Source organism: Myxocyprinus asiaticus, chromosome 13, assembly GCF_019703515.2.
Source record: "Myxocyprinus asiaticus isolate MX2 ecotype Aquarium Trade chromosome 13, UBuf_Myxa_2, whole genome shotgun sequence".
NCBI classification, from domain to species: Eukaryota; Metazoa; Chordata; class Actinopteri; order Cypriniformes; family Catostomidae; genus Myxocyprinus; species Myxocyprinus asiaticus.
The window spans coordinates 33,477,694-33,495,454 of record NC_059356.1 but is presented as its reverse complement, the minus strand read 5'-3'; the positions used below and the strand labels follow the sequence as shown (position 1 = coordinate 33,495,454).

Below are 17,761 nucleotides of genomic sequence, written 5' to 3'. Positions count from 1 at the left end.
TGTTTCGTCTGAAGGTTGAGTGTCACAAGATGAGTGATCAGCTTGGATGTCAGTCAAGTTGTCATGTGCAGTCATGTGATCCAGTAACCGTCAAGACACTTTGCCATGTCCAAGATGACTGGGAAATGGCGACAGTGACGCGAGCAGTTCAGCTGGTGCAGTTAGTTCAGCAGATTGCAGCTACTAGCCAAGGTGAACAGCCTCTACCCATGTTCTCTCATGATGAGTTGGAAAGAAGTCAAGAGCTCGACCTTACCATTTCCAAGGTTCTCCCTTTTGTACTTCGTAAAAGACGCCCTTCAAGAAGAGAGAAAGAAAAGCTCGACTACAGAGCTTTAGCCCTTGTCAAGCAATGGGATCACCTAAAAGTGTGTGATGGGATTCTGTACAGGTTAACTAAGGACCCAATAAGCAGACAGAGAAGACATCAGTATGTTCTGCCTCATAGCATGGTAGAAAAAGTTCTACACGGTCTTCACGATCTTGCCGGTCACCAAGGACAGGCTAGAACAGTTCATTTGGCAAGACAGCGCTTCTTCTGGCCCAAGATGGAGAGCGAGATCAGAGAATATGTGAAGTGTTGCAAGAGGTGTATTCTGGCAAAAACACCTGAGCCAGCTGCTCGAGCTCCATTGGAAAGTATTCAAACTTCTGCACCTATGGAGTTGGTTTGTCTTGACTTTTGGAGTGCAGAGGATAACAAGCAGCGTTCAGTGGATGTGTTGGTCTTGACAGATCATTTCACTAAACTCGCTCATGCCTTTCCTTGCATTAACCAAACGGCAAAGCAAGTTGCTCGAAAGTTATGGGATCATGTGTTCTGCGTGTATGGGTTCCCTGAGCGGATCCATACGGATCAAGGCACAAATTTTGAGAGTGAGCTTATTGCTGAATTGCTAGCACTTTCTGGGGTTTCCAAATCTCGTACAACTGCCTATCATCCTATGGGAAATGGCATCACAGAGCGGTTCAACCGAACATTAGGAAATATGCTTCGCTCCTTGCCCCTGAGATCTAAGGATAAGTGGCCACAACAAATTCAGACTCTGACCTTCGCTTACAACTCAACAATACATGAGACGACTGGTTACGCACCTTTCCAACTCATGTTTGGACGTGTCCCACGATTACCTGTGGACATAATGTTCAAGCAAGTATCGAAGGATCCGGTGATTGTTGATTATAGCAGCTATGTTGCAACTTTAATGTCTCACCTTCACGAAGCAGCTGAAATTGCTCAAAAACATGCTGTACAAGAACAGAGGAAACAGACCAAGATTTATAACCGCAAGATCAAGGGAGTACATTTGAGCAATGGAGATAGAGTGCTCATTGCCAATAAAGGAGAAAGAGGAAAAAGGAAGTTGGCAGATAGATGGGAACCTACTGTGTACACCATTGTGGATAATGATCCCCAGACACACATATACAAAGTGAAGGATGACAAAGGGCACACTAAAGTGGTACATCGGAACATGCTCTTAGACATTAGTTTCTTACCAGTGATATGTCCTGAGGATGAAACATGTGGATCAACGGTTGCCGATTGCTCAAATGATTTTGAGTGTGAGAGCCGATCAACAAATTCCACTGATTCCTTGGAGGATGAAGATCCTGAAAACAAAACACATTCATTAGTATTAAATGAGGATGTTTCAAAGAGTTCAAAACCTTTTGATGTACAAATGGAACAGGAGGAAGATGAAGGTGATGACACTTACTGTGTTAATTCTGGTCAAGACAGTCAAAACCAGATGCTCCCTGATAAAACATTGAACACAGGAAATTCTGATTGTGACAATGCATCATTGGCAACATCTGATTTGACCAATTCAGGTATTACTGACTCTGATTTACCTGTCTGTGATGATGCGTCAATGCCAGGTCCTGAACAAGGCACAATTACAACACGGGCTGGTAGAGTAGTAAAAAAAGTCAACCGTTTGATTGAGACTATGGCCCAAAAGCCATTTAAAATGGCAAACTTGTCAAACAGATTCCAGAAAAAGTCACAGTCCCTTTTAAGCCTATTCTAAATTTCGTGATTGCGTAGGAAGTTTACTTTCTATTTCTTTTTCTTTTTGGGATCAATTTTTCATTAAGTGATATAAGAATAATGTGAGTGAGGATTTGTTGCAAAGGTTAAGTGTGGTATGGTGTATTTGGCAACATACTTTACTAAGAGGTTTTGAGGCTTGATCACCCTTAAATTTCTCTGTATCTGTCAAGACAGATAGCTTTCATTGCTGTAACTATGGTATTTTTGCATTGTGATTCTTTAGGAAATTCTCGTTACTCATGTAGAATTTTGGTGAAATTAGGGGAGGTGAATGTAACAGGTGTTATATTTATTTATTAATTTCACACAAAATCTCTCTTTTTGTTATTATCATTTGTTATATTTATATAATTATTTTGTATTCTGGAAATTCTTTTAATATTGATTTCTTTTATTTGAGATGTCATGTTTCTATGGTTATATGGTACTTTTTCAGTATTGTTAAAAATGGCGCGTGGCTCCTTTAAGACTTATGTTCCGGTTCCGGTTGCTCTCCTTCAGTTCGCGGTAAGCGCGACTGAAGAGAGGTTAGTTGTGCTGAAGCTCCGTCTAAAAAGTTTGATATGGGTTTTTTTTATTGTAATAAGACATGTAATTTTGTTCTTAAATTCACTTTAATCTTATTCAAACATGTATGAAGTTTGTGTGACTGATATGGAGCATGTATTTTTGGAGAGAGTTCATTAAGCATGAGTGTGCAAGCTCTGTGGCTAAAATAATGCTTTTCACGGACAGGCTGGTGTTCCAGTTGTGAGAGAAGGCCACAGATTGATTAATTTGTTTCTTTATTCATGCAGGTATGTTCTCTTTCATGCTTCTGATAATATTGTTTTGAATTTATGTAAAATGCTTTATTTTATTTAGTTTTATTTTTCTATTTTTTTATGAAATATGTTGAACACAATTGATTTTGATTTACATGAAAAGTGTAAAATGTGTTCAGTTCGCGGTAAGCGCGACTGAAGAGAGGCTGGTGTTCCAGTTGTGAGAGAAGGCCACAGGTTGATTAATTTGTTTCTTTATTCATGCAGAATAAAATCTGGCCTGAGTAATTCCTGTTGCCCGGTCTTGTTCATTTATCCACACAACGCAGAGCTAAACGAAGGCCGGTCACACAACATATATATCACAAATAGTTCATTATATTACAGTAGATAGTAGTTATTGGAGGGCTCTTAAAAGCATTACATGGATTTATGTTTTTCCCTGTCTGCTACTTTTCACACAGCTCAGGATAGTCAATAGTAAAGGGCTTGGGACTGTGCGCATTCTTGTTAACTGTCAGCCAATCAGTGTGATGAAATAATTTTCCTGCTGCTCCAGAATGATTAGTCACATGGTATTTATGACTCAGGGGATTAGCTCCAAAACTTCTGTGCCCAAAACTGCGTGTCGATGAGCAAATATGGCATATTTCAAACCACATACTTTCTGCCCCAGCCGAGAAACTGCCATTCAGATGAATGGAGATGTTAGCGTACAGCTTTCTCAAGCTATTATAGACCTCCTTGGTACCCATTCTTCAAAGTGAGAGAAAATGCAAGCCCCTGTAGAACCAGTGTAGTTGCTTTATATGGCCATGACAAGGTGTTAAAGCACATTCAGTGTGAAAGCAATATCAGAATGATAAGCATCTGCGTTTAAATAGCTGCCTCGCCATTCTGCCTATGATTAAGATGGCAGTTTGCAAAGGTGCTGATTTTATTGAAGTTAAAAATATGATTTAATATGACCGAATCAACCTGAATACATTAGGTTACACCAACAAAACTCCCTACGGTAACAATTGCAGGTTATAACTTTTTACAGTGTACACACACACACATACTGTATAATCTATAGATGTTGAAAGTTCACACAGAGAAAAGTGAGAGATGATTTTTAGACTCACTTTTTCAGACAGCAGTAAAGGACAGTATAGTAAAATAGAGAAACTGACAGAGCGCACAATTTACTGAGTGTACGGTGGAAAGAAAGATCTTGTACACTTGATGAGTTAAAGTAGGTAGAGAGTGTCAACCAGAAGCATGAAGATGGTTTTAAATGTGTATGGGCATTGACTTAAAGTGCAGGTGTAGAGTGCCGAAATCCAGTTTTTACGCAAGTCTGGCAAAAGAGAGCATGTTCGGGTCATGTTTTATTTTAAAAAAAACTTTGGCTGGAAGGACTTTAATTGACCTGAATGTGTCCTCAAGGGGAGAGGAGAGAGGGGACACACACACACACACACACACACACACACACACATATCAGTCACTTCCTTTTCCTGTGCTGTCAGGACCATATTTTCTCTTAAATGGCTTGCTGTGCCCCACTTTGTATCAGATGCACTTAGTACCACAGGTTTACACATGCACTCATTCTGCCAGCCTTGGTTCTGTGCAGCGTGTAGTGTCTCCCAGAGCCCCAGGTGAACAGACCTCTACTGCCCCATCTGTTCTGGCATTGTCGCACACATATAATGCTCTCTTATGACTTTGGGTCTCATTCAGTAATAATTGTGTATAAGTTTTCTCACTTTTTTGTGCACAGAAAAGATTCTCATGCAGAATTGCCGCTTGATTCACAACAGGTATGCACATATAGTACATTTGTTACCAGCCTCATTCTAATGTTGATGAATCTGGATTATTCTAAATGAGGGAATCTGGATTATTCTAAATGTGTCCGCAGTTGGTAATTTGCATAATTCACCATCTCTATATAAGGACTTTCTGCACAACCTTACCTGTAAAGCCATTCGTAATTTTCTGAAAAGTATCTCTAAGCTCTCTAAAGATGAATTCTCTGCAGAGAGCATTCACAGCAAGAAAATGTGCCATTCTCAAAACCAGTTGAAACACAATAAAGCCCTTTTATAGGCCCTATATTATTTGCTGCATTTTTATGCAGAACCTATCCTTGACCGAACTACAGTATAACATGTAATATGAAATATGTAAGGGATAGTTCAGACTGAACATGTTCTTGATCTAAGAAAAGCACAACACAGCACAGCAAATATAACAGAACACTGGTGTCTAAACACGTTTTCAGAAACTGAAGTTCTTTTTAAACTGGCACAGAGGCTAAAAATGTGAGTTGCTGGACATAAAACAGCAAGATGTAGTGCAACGTACAAAGTAGGGATGTGCAGCGAAGCCATTATCTGTATCTGTATTTGTTCATATGACAAAATTATCTGTATCTGTCTCTGTATTCGTATAGAACTGGGTGTGGGCACGGCTTAAACTGAAAGTGCATTAAAACTAAATGAAATGCAGATTTTTAAATGTTACTCTAACATTTATAGTTTCTATTAATAAAATATGCTTTGTATATGCCTTTTCATAATAATAGCCTAATAATAATAATAAGTATTATTATTATTCAATTATTATTTAAATTATAATAATAAAAAAAATCTTACCAGATGAAGCTGAATTTGTTGCCTACATTAACTGTAGAATATGTTTTTAAATTTGGTTTCTTCATGGTATTTCTGATATTAATATCTGCCTGAAACAGAACTTTCATTCGTCTGTTAATGTATAACAACAATATTCTGGAGTCAAGTGGTGTTAAGCAAAATGTGAAATGTCAAGCACACATTTAGCAGTGAATAATAAATACAAATTGAAGCATTAAAATAAATATAATGAATCAATAGAGCCTACAAACAGGTGAAAGTCCCATAAGTTTGTCAGGAATTTTTACGATATTTAATTAAATAATAATATTTATAATAATAATACTAATAATGTTAGATTTATTCAGCGACTTTTTAGAGCTCAAGAACACTTAACATTCTCAAAATTAGCACAGTTTAAAGAAGAAGAAAAAAGACAGAGCAAGTTTCCGTTTCTTCATTTTAAATGAGGAATATTATCAGACACAGAAGGTAGATTGAACCCAGATGCGGGAGCTTTATTGGAGACACAGAAACAGGTAAATCAATAGAGATGCGTAGAGTGGAGAACTTAACTTGACAGGAGTAGTGTGTGTGTTTGCAGAGGGCAAACTGGAGGGTTGTCACTCCAGAAGATAGAGGGAATATGCAGGAACTCAGGGAGAACGTGGATACGGGATTCTCGGGAGAGAGTATAGCTTCTCTAGGGAAGTCCGAAGAGTAGGTGAGACTGTCAGTTCCTTTTGGGAGACTAGACAAGGATGGAGTGGTGGGATTGAGTATTTATAGCGGTGAGGTGATGCGAGATGAATTGGGATCAGGTGTGGGTGATTAATAGTCAGGAAAGAGGGAGCGGAGTGTGGAGTGAGAGAGGGGATCTGATGTGGATGTGACATTACCCCCCTCTCCACGGGCCACTTCAGAGGCCCAGAACTCCCGAAGTCAAGGCCGGCCCGACCACGCGGTGCAGGGTAATGGGGATGGTCCACGTGGAAACTGGTTAACAGGGCCGGGTCCAGGATGTCATCCGAGCCACCCAAGATCTTTCTTCTGGGCCGTACCCCTCCCAGTCAACGAGGTACTCGAGACGACCTCTTCGACATCGAGAGTCCAGGATCTCGTGCACAGTGTACGCTGAGCCATCATTGAGGAGCAGCGGTGGAGGGGGGTCCACAACCTCACCGGACCTAGGGGGAGAGGAGGATTGAGATGAGTGATAAGGCTTCAGGAGGGATACGTGGAAGGTAGGTGAGATACGGTAATGTGTGGGGAGTTGTAGACGGTATGTGATTGGGTTTATGTGGTGAGAAATTGTGAAGGGTCTTATGTATCGGGGACTTAGATAGTCAGAGTCTGATGTCCTGTGTGGAGAGCCATACTTTCTGTCCTGGTTGGTAAGGCGGTGGAGTGGAACGCCGAGCATCCGCTTGATCCTTGTTGCATTGGACAGCTCTTTGAAGGTGTACATGGGCGGCATCCCAGACCCTCTCACTCTCCGAGAACCAGTGGTCGATGGCTGGTAAGTCGGAAGGTTCCCCTGACCAGAGCACACACTGTAAGGGAGTTAGGCCAATAGTGGATTGACGTAGGGAGTTTTGGGCATATTCTGCCCAAGGGAGGTACCGGTTCCAGCTGTGCTGGTTGTGGTGGCAGTAGGTTCTAAGGAAGCATCCGATCTGAATCTTTCATTCAGTCTGTCCGTTTGTCTGGGGGTGATACCCAGAGGAGAGGCTTACTGACATGCCTAGGAGGGAGAAAAAGGCCTTCCATACTCTAGATGTAAATTGGGGGCCGCGATCCGATACGTTGTCCTCCGGTAGGCCGAAGTTTAGAAAGATGTGATGGAACAGGGATTCTGCGGTCTCCAAAGCAGTGGGAAGGGCCTTCATGGGGACCAGATGACATGCCTTGGAAAACCGGTCACAGCAACTAGCACACATGTGAAGCCCTCAGAAGAAGGGAGGTCAGTGATGAAATCCACTCCTAGGTGTGACCAGGGTCTGTGTGGGATGGGTAGAGGTACCAGTTTGCCAGAAGGAAGATGACGGGGGACTTTGAGATGGTGCACTCGGAGCAGGACTGGACGAAATGTTGGACCTCCTGAGACATTCTGGGCCACCAATAACAGTCCTTAAAAAGCGAGAGGGTCTGGTAGACTCCTGGATGTCCCGTTCCCAAGGAGAAATGGACTCTTCCATTAGTTGTTGGCGGAGGGGTGTGGAAATGTAGGTAAGTCCTTCCGGGCACCCCAGTGGAGCGGGTTTGGTGATGGTGGCCTCAGAAATCTGGTCGTTTAGGATCCAATGGATGGGGCTGATTATGAGGTAGGAGGGCAGGATGTTCTCAGGAGTAGTGGTGACTGGATCAGGAGTGTGTAGTCGGGAGAGAGCGTCAGCCTTGGTTTTCTTGGACCCTGGACGATATGTGACGCGGAAATGGAACCTGGTGAAGAATAGTGCCCACCGGGCCTGGCGGGGGTTCAGCAGTCGCGCATCTCTTAGGTACTCCAGGTTACGAAGGTCAGTAATGACCTGAAAGGGGTGACAAGAACCCTCCAACCAGTGGTGCCATTCCTCTAGTGCCAGCTTGTTGGCTAAGAGCTCCCAGTTGCCGATGTCGTAGTTCTGCTCCGCCGGGGATAGCTTGCGGGAAAAGAAGGCACAGGGGTGCAGTTTGGTGGGACTCCCCTGTCGCTGGGAGGGGACTGCTCCGATGCCGGTGGTGGAGGTGTCAACTTCGACCACGAAAGGTAATTCAGGATTGGGGTGTACGAGAATGGGAGCAGAAGTGAAGGCTTTCTTGAGCCGTTGGAAGGCGGCGGCTGCAGGTACTGACCAGGACAGGGATTTGGGCTTCGAACGGAGGAGCGATGTGAGGGTGCTGTATGATGATGAACCGGTGGTAGAAGCTACCGAATCTGAGGAAGCGTTGTAATTTCTTTATAGTGGTCGGAGATGGCCAAAATTGGACTGCTTGAACCTTCCCTTTGTCCATTTCCACTCCCGCTGGGCCGATGTTGTATCCTAGGAGAAATTCCCTGAAGATCTCATTCATGAAATTTTGGAAAATGGAGGCATTTAAACCTTTATGGAGCATTTTAACTTTTTTTCGGAATAAAGTCTTAACCAGATGATTACCTTAATCACTGATGTGAATATAATTGTGGTCAACTTTAAGAGATGGCTTGACGAGCTGAAAGTGAAATCATCACTTCAGGTCAGGAATTTAACATCATGCTCAGGTTTAGTCTATAAATAAATACATGGGAATCATGTGTGAATTGTGTGATACATTAACATAGACATTTCAAGCAGTGGAAAGTGTATATGATGATGTATCTTAGTTAATATTACACTTGACAAGCTCCAGATGGGCACAATTAACAGAGACCGCAAGCCATCCAATCTGAAATCACACCGTGTGCATTTTCATTGATAAGGTTTGCACTTTAGAAAAATTGGCTGCACAGATTCATAAATTCGTTGTAGTTTAGAATATGTTCATTTTTCAATGTTGCTTTATGCATGTGTTTCTTGGATTATCAGTCAAACTAATATTTTTTATATTATTTGGATTAATCCGTTATTTATAATATGTCATTATTCGTGCCTTTCCGAATTATTCGGCTTTGGGCACATCCCTAAAACAAAGATGTCAATCTAGCACATGTTTACATTGGAAAAAGCAGCAAAAAAAAAAAAAAGAAAAAAGAAAAAATTCTAAAATTATAATATATATATATATATATATATATAAACACATTCCATGTTTATAAGGTCACCGGGTGTCTGTGATTTTTGCAAATGTGTAGTTTGAATTGATTCTATATTTAGATGTAAGTGTGAACTAATTGATGAATAATGATTTCTGCATGAAAATTTTGCACTCAAGTTTTATGTAATAATTTATGTAGATGATCCAAGAGCAGCCTTGCAGGCCTTTTGGACACAGCTGCTGTACATAGTGTGTAAGCTTGGGTCAGGGGTGTGATGCGCTTCAATTAGTGAGAGGTGAAGTGTGCTCAGGTTGGGTACTTGTCCTTGCCTCCCAGGGTTGTTTTGGCATTACGGAGAAGTTCATGGAAGGGGGCATCAGGTTGGGCCAGGATGCTGTGTTGGTGCAGGGCAGAGTGGGGCAGTTCACATATGCCCCAATTTCCACATGCAAACCATGTCTCTAATATTCTCCATTCCATGGTTTTTAACCAGGGGTCCACGGTACCCTGAGGGTCCATGAAGGGACCGTAGGGGGTCTGTGCACTGATACAGGCTATACAACAAACTGAAATTTTGTTAACACTTTACAATAAGGTTGTATACTTTAACTGTAGTTAAATTATAGAATTTATTAGTGGCGTAGTGGGCTAAAGCACATAACTGGTAATCTGGTTCAAATCTGGTTGCTGGTTCAATCCCCACAGCCACCACCATTGTGTCCTTGAGCAAGGCACCTAACTCCAGGTTGCTCCAGGGGGATGGTCCCTGTAATAAGTGCACTGTAAGTTGCTTTGGATAAAAGCTTCTGCTAAATGTAAATGAGATGTTTTAATGAATATCCCAGTCTATCTTTTAAATACAATGTTAAAAAAAATAAAAAAAAAGACTACCAATGTAGCCCACACAATGTCTGCGTCATATTACAAGTCTTCTGAAGGCATACGATTTTGGTGAGAAATAATCAGAAATTTATTTTTTCAGTCATTTTTAAAAAACAAATCTTGACGTCTGTGGCACATTCATGAACTCTTTAGGGGAGGTTTTTCACAGTGGCTTGCGTGTTCGTTGTTTGTTTATGATACCTAACTCATTAACTAACATATAGAACATCCTTGTAAATATATAAATATACGTAAGTATATAACAATTATATTGACCTGTTTCATGTGATGTCACTGTATAACCACACCACCATGTTTGTGACCAATATTCCATATACCTTTATTGTGAGATGCGACAAAAACCTTCTTCAGGAGTTAAAGCAGCTCCTACATTCATACAGATGGGATCATCACAAAAGTTTTTTAATACTATGACTAAATCAGACCAGAAAACAACACAAAAACATTTGTAACTTTTGAATGAAAGATGTTTACGGTGATGTGCCTGTAGGCATGTGTACTCGCCCAGTCACACATCAGACTCACCTGCGTCCGTGGATGAATCGTGGATAAAATATTTTTAAATGTCCACAAATTTCATTTTGGCAACATTTGTGCTGTCTTCAGACCTGTATGAACTTTTCCTGGGACTTGGCATGGATCAAACGCAATTTTTGTTGTTTTTCTTGATATCGTTTTTCGGGTGTTTTTCCATTCATTGCCATTGTTTCCTCCCGCTGATGGTCACAAATATGGTGACTGCGGGGAAAAGTGACATCACATGTACTTTAAAATCCATTTCTAAATGTTGTTAAATTTAGGCTTGGGATAAATAGGACTACTCGTTGCACAATAGTTTTTGTCTCTTCATATGTATTTCTCAACACAACTTTGGTAAAGTGTAAGCCGCAGGGTAACTTGCACACCAAACGCATCAGGCGGACAACATGGCACGTTCTACCATTAGTAGCAATTATTTTCTGTGAAGGTATGCACACCGCTTCCACTGCTAGGGGTCTGTTGGCGGTGCCCAGCTATGACTCCAGAAGCTGCTCAAAATGAGGCTGCAGTGCCACGGAGTGCAACTTAAATTAGACTCATTATCAAACGACATAGATTGTTTACTCTAACAATAACTGGATGATATATTGTGTATATGTATCTTTCATATAACCTACACAATGTATTTTCAGTTATAGGTATGTCTTTTTGTGGTTTGAAAGAAACCTATTCAAGTCTTCATACAGAGAAATTGCATAATAAAGGTTTGCACAGTTATACCTGTTTCATACCCTAACTTGCAAAATCATCAACGTCACTTTGTTCATTCTTCAAGAAGTACAAAAACATTTGTAACTTTTGTGTGTATGGTGACTAGATTCACAACTTTGGACTGCCACTTGTACCGCATCGACGCGTCCTTCTGTACTAAGTACAGTAAATGTTATATCACCACTTGTGGTCTCCCAAAGGATTACGCCAGACTACATTAAATGGTAGGCCAACTGACAGTGAATTGGGAAGCACACAAAATTAGGCTTCTAATTTAAATGTTGGCAAAGGTTAATATATCGATGCCTCAAAAACGTATTGAGAAAATAATGTGCCGATCAATAATAGATATTTTATGACATTCCTATAATTTTTTTTATAAAGCCTTTAAAAAAAAAAAGTCAAAATAAACAATCAACAGCAAAAACAAAAAAAAAAATTAAAAAAAAAACTTTTTCTATCATCTTTTATATCATTGGTTGATTTAGTTGCTTCTACAAAGCATAAAATATAACATGAACAAATTCTTTCTCCTTTCCCCCTACCCACCCCATAGTTTTTGTTTTATTTTCTATCTATTTCTATTCCATGTGACAAAGGTCTAGCAGTGACAGAACATACTAAGCTAATGAGCACGACTGTCACACCCCTGTGGTTCTGCAGAGAACCTAAAGCTTTATTGATACACACTGTGTCCAGTATCTGGTTTCCTGAGTAATTGGTGAAAGAGCCTCTGCAGGTGTGACTATTGTAGTGATCCAGGACTTGCAATCTTAGCTGCAGCAAAGGCAACTGGGAGAGGTGTGAAATGCGAAAGAATGTTTTATAATAAATAAGGGAGCCTGTTGTGAGTGGAAACAAGTTTTGTAGTAGAGGAGAGTGGAGCTCATCGATTCTCTTCCTCTCCTGCAGTCTGAAGTAATTGGATTCAACAAGATATCTAGGGTGAGTGGGCCTTCGCTTCACCCCCCTAAATGAGACCACTAATCAATTCAACAAGCTACTCTTCCATTCAGTCACTAGATGCCCACTAAGACCCTTTTAATAAATCGATCATCACTCTGTCTAATTCCACCAGAGACAATGTAAAGGGATGAGATGGCCCACTTGGAGATATATGAATGGGGTAAATTGTAATGGCTGTAGTCTCACATTGCAATTAAAAATGCCAGTCGCCATTTTGATGAGGTCATTGGTTTTTATTTTTTTGCACGATTTAAGCAAAAGAAGCATAATTTATGATACCATTGTTGTCATATGTTATTCTTGTTTGGAAATATGTTATTTGATCATAATCTCAACCAAAAGTTTAAGGGTTTTCTTTCTTTAACTGTTCAAGAAGAAATAGCATTACTTAAATGGCCGCCAGGTGCACTGACTTTCTTTAAAGGGACATACCCTGCATTCCAAATGGGATAAATCCATCTCCGAAGGGCACTTAGAAGGGGGAACAATCATGGCCGACATGCTGATGGGTCATTCCAAAACGAAGGGCTCATAAATAGCTGCTTCGAAGGGCCCTTCAAAACGAGTGTTTTTGTAGGGTTCAACTAATGGACACTTCACTGCCAAGTGGACCAGAACCGGAACATATGTCATAAATCTGCAAGTTTGTTATCAGTTAAACCAGCTGCACCTCTAAGCACAATCTGGTTTTATAAACAAAATATATGTGGTTTATAAAGGCTTTTAATTATTATTATGAGCTTTTTAATACATTTAAACCCCTGGCTTTCTGTTTGAAACTGGCTAATGCTTGTATTATTTTCCTGTAAATTCGCTTGATCTGTTATTATAATAAAGGAGTTGAAATAAAAGTAATATACACAGTGGCATTTTATTTATTTAATATTTAACATGTACTGTACATTTTCATTCTGGTTCATTTTTTAAATAAACAAATATTTAAACATGAAGCTTAAATTTCTTCAAAAGTCGAAAAGTTTTAAAGCATGTAATTTTGGTTTGCATTCTGAAAATAGTTAATAGTAAGGCAAAATCATGTATAAATATTTCAGATTAGGGGCAGGTGATTGTCATTAGCGTCATCCTTTGTGTGACGGCAGCGACTCCTTTGGTTTGGATAGATGACACTGAAGTGTGTTACAAATGATGTTTTTGAGCCCTACATCCTTCAACCCTCTGAAGCTCTCACTCTGGAGGCCAAACCCTCTGAATGGATTAGGGCATAGGAATGAGCCCTTCAGAATTGAACAAACCCTACGACATCTCATTCCCCTCACCTGAGAGACAGTGCCATAAAATTCATGAATGGTGGCCACACCCACGACAGAGTACTCATTAAAATAGCTGGGATGCAGTTAATGAGAGTAGGGTCAGTCAGATGTGTTTGTGTCAGCCACCATTTTGCCAGTTTCTGAGGGATTCCTGAAGACATCCTGGTGTGAAAAGTGGGTAGGCGACACAATATGCTCCTTGGTTTATTGCACTTAAAGCGATATGACAGGAACACAATGGCATTGTGATAAGTGAAGAAAGCAGTCTCTATTCACTTGGGTTTTACTATCTTAACGTGTCTGTTATCTTTTGAACCTATGGTCATGAAGCCATCATTTATTAACTCCTTTTTTCTTTTTTTTTTTATCTTAAAGGAATATTTTGGGTTAAATTCAAGTTAAGCTTAATCGACAGCATAATACTGATTATGCCACAAGACATAAACAATATGCATTTGATATGATTTTAGTGTGATACAATCACTTACAAACCTTTTCTGTGTAAAGTTAGTCAATTTTACAACTTTGTTGCCATGACAATGTAATGTCAAATTTGATACAAATTGAAAGGTTGGAAAAAAGGCTGGGACCTCCTGAAAATAGAATTAATAATTATATTATAAAAATAATAATTTAAGTGCTGCTATATCAAAACTACTATGCAAAAAAATAAAAAATAATAATAATAATATTTTTTTTACCAAACCCTTGCATAGATTTGTTAAAGATTTGTATTTGTGAAATTTTACTTTCATATTTACATTTTCTCAATGTATGATTTCAAAATGTGTGATTGTACCTATAAAAATTCAAGTATTTACAAATGTATTACACTTACTACATAACTATTCATATGATTTTAGTGTGATAAAATCACTTACTAACCTTTTCTGTGTAAAGTTATAGCCAGTTTTACAACTTAGTTGCCATGATGATATAATGTCAGCAAACCCAAAAACAACTGTAAAAATTACAATTTAAACAACTTTACAGCTCAAATAATAAATGAGTTTTAACAGAAGAATTAATGTAAGTACTTTTATAAAATGATAAGCTTCACATTTCTGTGTTCACCAAACATTTGGCCAAACATTGGCCAAATTCACTTCCATTGTAAGTGCCTCACTGTAACCTTGAGTTTTGCTTCTTTTTTTATATGTATTTTTTAAAGAAAACGAGGGATGTCAAAATTAATTTTTTGTGGTAATCAACATTATGTCACAAATGCTGTCGATTGAGCTCAACTTGTATTGAACCCAGAATATTCCTTTTAAAACTGATTTAATCATATGTATCTAAGGCACTTACAATGGAAGTAAAACTTTTAACAAGACTTTAACATTATATCACTGTTGATATGAGACTGTGATAGAATTGCTTACAGAGCATGTCTGTGTAAAGTTACTGTATATCAAATCTTTCAATGTCTTGAATCTTGACCATGTAACAAAGCCTGTAATCCCTGTAACTTTCACACAGTGTGTGCAAGGATACCATAAAGGGACTGTTTACATAGGAATTCACAGTTCACAGGAATTACACCAGTAATGCACAAACAGAAGTTTATCCTCCTAGAAACTTATTCCAACCTCAAAAAGGACGATATCGACAACTTTTCAGCTCAAATAATAAAAGGTTTTCACTGAATAATTTATGTAAGTGCTTTAACAAAAATACTGCTTTTAACCCACCCGGAATTCTGGCTTTTATTTATTTATTTATTTATTTTTCTTTTTTTTTTTTTCTTTCTTTCTTTTTTTTTTCATGTGTCTTACTGTAACCATGATTTTGTTTTTCTTTTGTTTTTCTTTTCTGTTTTTTTATTATTTTTATATAATTTTCTGTGGTAATCAGCATTATGACATAGACGCTGTCGATGGAGCTTAACTTGAATTGATTTCAGAATATTCCTTTAAAATGTGCTCTTCTGTTTAATGTTTGGAGTCTCTTTCTATTTTTTTGAAGATAAGGACAAAGGAATGGTTATGATTCATGTAGATCTGATACTAATAATAACACACTGATTTTTCATCTTCGGTTAATGTGACATCTGATTTAGGTCAGTCATTAGTCTTCAGATGGCTCATTAATTCCTCCTTTTGTTTTTGTGCATGTTGAAAATGACCTCCATATGTTATTTTGATCTTTTTACGTATAGAATGAATATCATTTGGATGAATAGTTCTTTTTGTGCCTATTGCAGCAGATGAGATTTGTGTAAACTAACTGCTCTATATCTGGGCCTGATGATCACTCTGTTTCCTGTAGGTACATGATGAACGTGTCCTGGGACGGCAGAGATTTGTCCTTCACAGAGGATGGTTACCAAGTGTATCCCAAACTGGTGGTGATCGTGTTGAACAAGGACAGAGAGTGGGAAAAGGTAAGCGAGCTCTGTTCCACTGTAGAAAATAACTGACCCTCATAACTGTGCCATTATAATTTCATTATACTGTATCTCCTCCAAGCAAAGCCATTAGTCATTAACAACTGTTCACACAATATTAGTACTCATGAATCCGCCATCTTAATTAGACCCTGGAACAGTGTAAAAGTATGTCAGTGCGATAATTACCTCAGCCGCACACTTCCAAAGTCTGCAAATTTGAGGTGTAATTAGAGCCTGTTTTTTTTTTTTTTTTTTCAAAGACTACAATCCACCCCAAGTTACTCAAACAAGAACAGGAACACACACACACACACAAACACACACACACACACACACACACGTGTACACTAGCACAGGTATCTTGGACAGGCACCTCCCTCTTTTTTATTTTCTAGGAGTGAATGTGGTTCAGTACAATGGAAGAAACTGATTTGTGGGGTTTGCTCTGCAAATCAGTCAATATCGGTTGGAGTCTAATTGACAGAATAGGGCTCACACTGTGAGACGGACTCGGTTATGAATACACATTCATGCGGCAAAAGGACGATTTGCTCTGATCAGACCGATTGAAGAATACAGAGACTGCAAGAGTCATCAATGATATTAAAGCATCCCGAATAAATAGTTTTATTTGCTGGGGAACCCACAAACTGGCGGTTTGTCTTGATATAACATCTTATGGCTCATTACACTGCTGTTGTTTTGCAGATAGGATATTGGGTTTGTATTAAAGTAGAAAAGAACACACTAAATTAGCTCCCCAAGGTTTTTAGTAATAAATAAATAATAATAATGAATACAATCCATATAATAAAAATATTCATTACATCATTGTGGCAGACAAGTAAAGCATTAATTAGGCAATATAAAATGTTGCTGTAAAAGGCTATATATTGTTTATTTCCATATCGTTGAACAAGCTTATCATTGGCACACAGTCCACAACAATCCATTTTTAATTCAATTAATAAATCTGTCAGTTCGTCAGTTATAAGGACAGACACATTGAACTTTGAAAAATCTAGAGACCCCTCTATTTGCAGTTGCGCTCTGTCCAGTTATATTTGAACGCATGTACACTTCCTCATCTTGAGCTGTCTGTTTTGGTTTTGTTATGGTTTGTTCTCTGTACAGCTGCATGTTGGCTGTAGAGCAATATGATAGGTGTGGGTGAGAAACAGATCAATATTTAAGTCCTTTTTTACTATCAATCTCAACTTTCACTTTTACATTCTTCTTTTGTTTTTGGTGATTCGCATTATTTGTGCATATCGCTACCTACTGGGCAGGAAGGAGAATTTCTAGTAAAAAAAGAACATAGATATTAATCTGTTTCTCAACCTTAGCTATTATATCACTTCTGAAGATAAGGATTAAAACACTGGAGTCTTATGGATTACTTTTATGATGCCTTTATGTGCTTTTTTGAGCTTCAAAATTTTGGTACCCATTTACTTGCATTGTATGGACCTACAGAGCTGAAATATTCTTCTAAAAATCTTTCTTTGTGTTCAGCTGAAGAAAGGGTGAGTAAATTGTGAGAGATTTAAATTTCTGGGTGAACTATTCCTTTAAATTGTTCAGATGGTAGGAAAATTCTTTATTATGGTACGGGGGAATTATTAATTGCGTAATTATTTTTAACACATTTGTAACACGGTTAAAATGGGCAAGGAGGAGGCGGGAACCAGACGAAGCATCAAAGTAATATTTTAATGAAAACTAAACAAACAAAAAACACAAACATAAACACACACACACACGGCAGCTGCGTGTGGCTCTCTCTCTCCCAAATTGCCGCATCCAGCTTGGCCTTATC

General features: G+C 38.9%; 1 protein-coding gene across 1 annotated transcript in view; it reads left to right on the top strand.

Moving 5' to 3' along the window:
- The window catches only part of LOC127450085 (glutamate receptor ionotropic, NMDA 2A-like), a 264,291-nt gene that overhangs the window by 152,112 nt on the left and 94,418 nt on the right, over positions 1-17,761 (top strand). Inside the window, exon 4 of the mRNA XM_051713824.1 lies at positions 15,822-15,936. Coding sequence (XP_051569784.1) covers positions 15,822-15,936 — 115 coding nt within the window. The remainder of the gene's footprint in view (positions 1-15,821; positions 15,937-17,761) is intronic.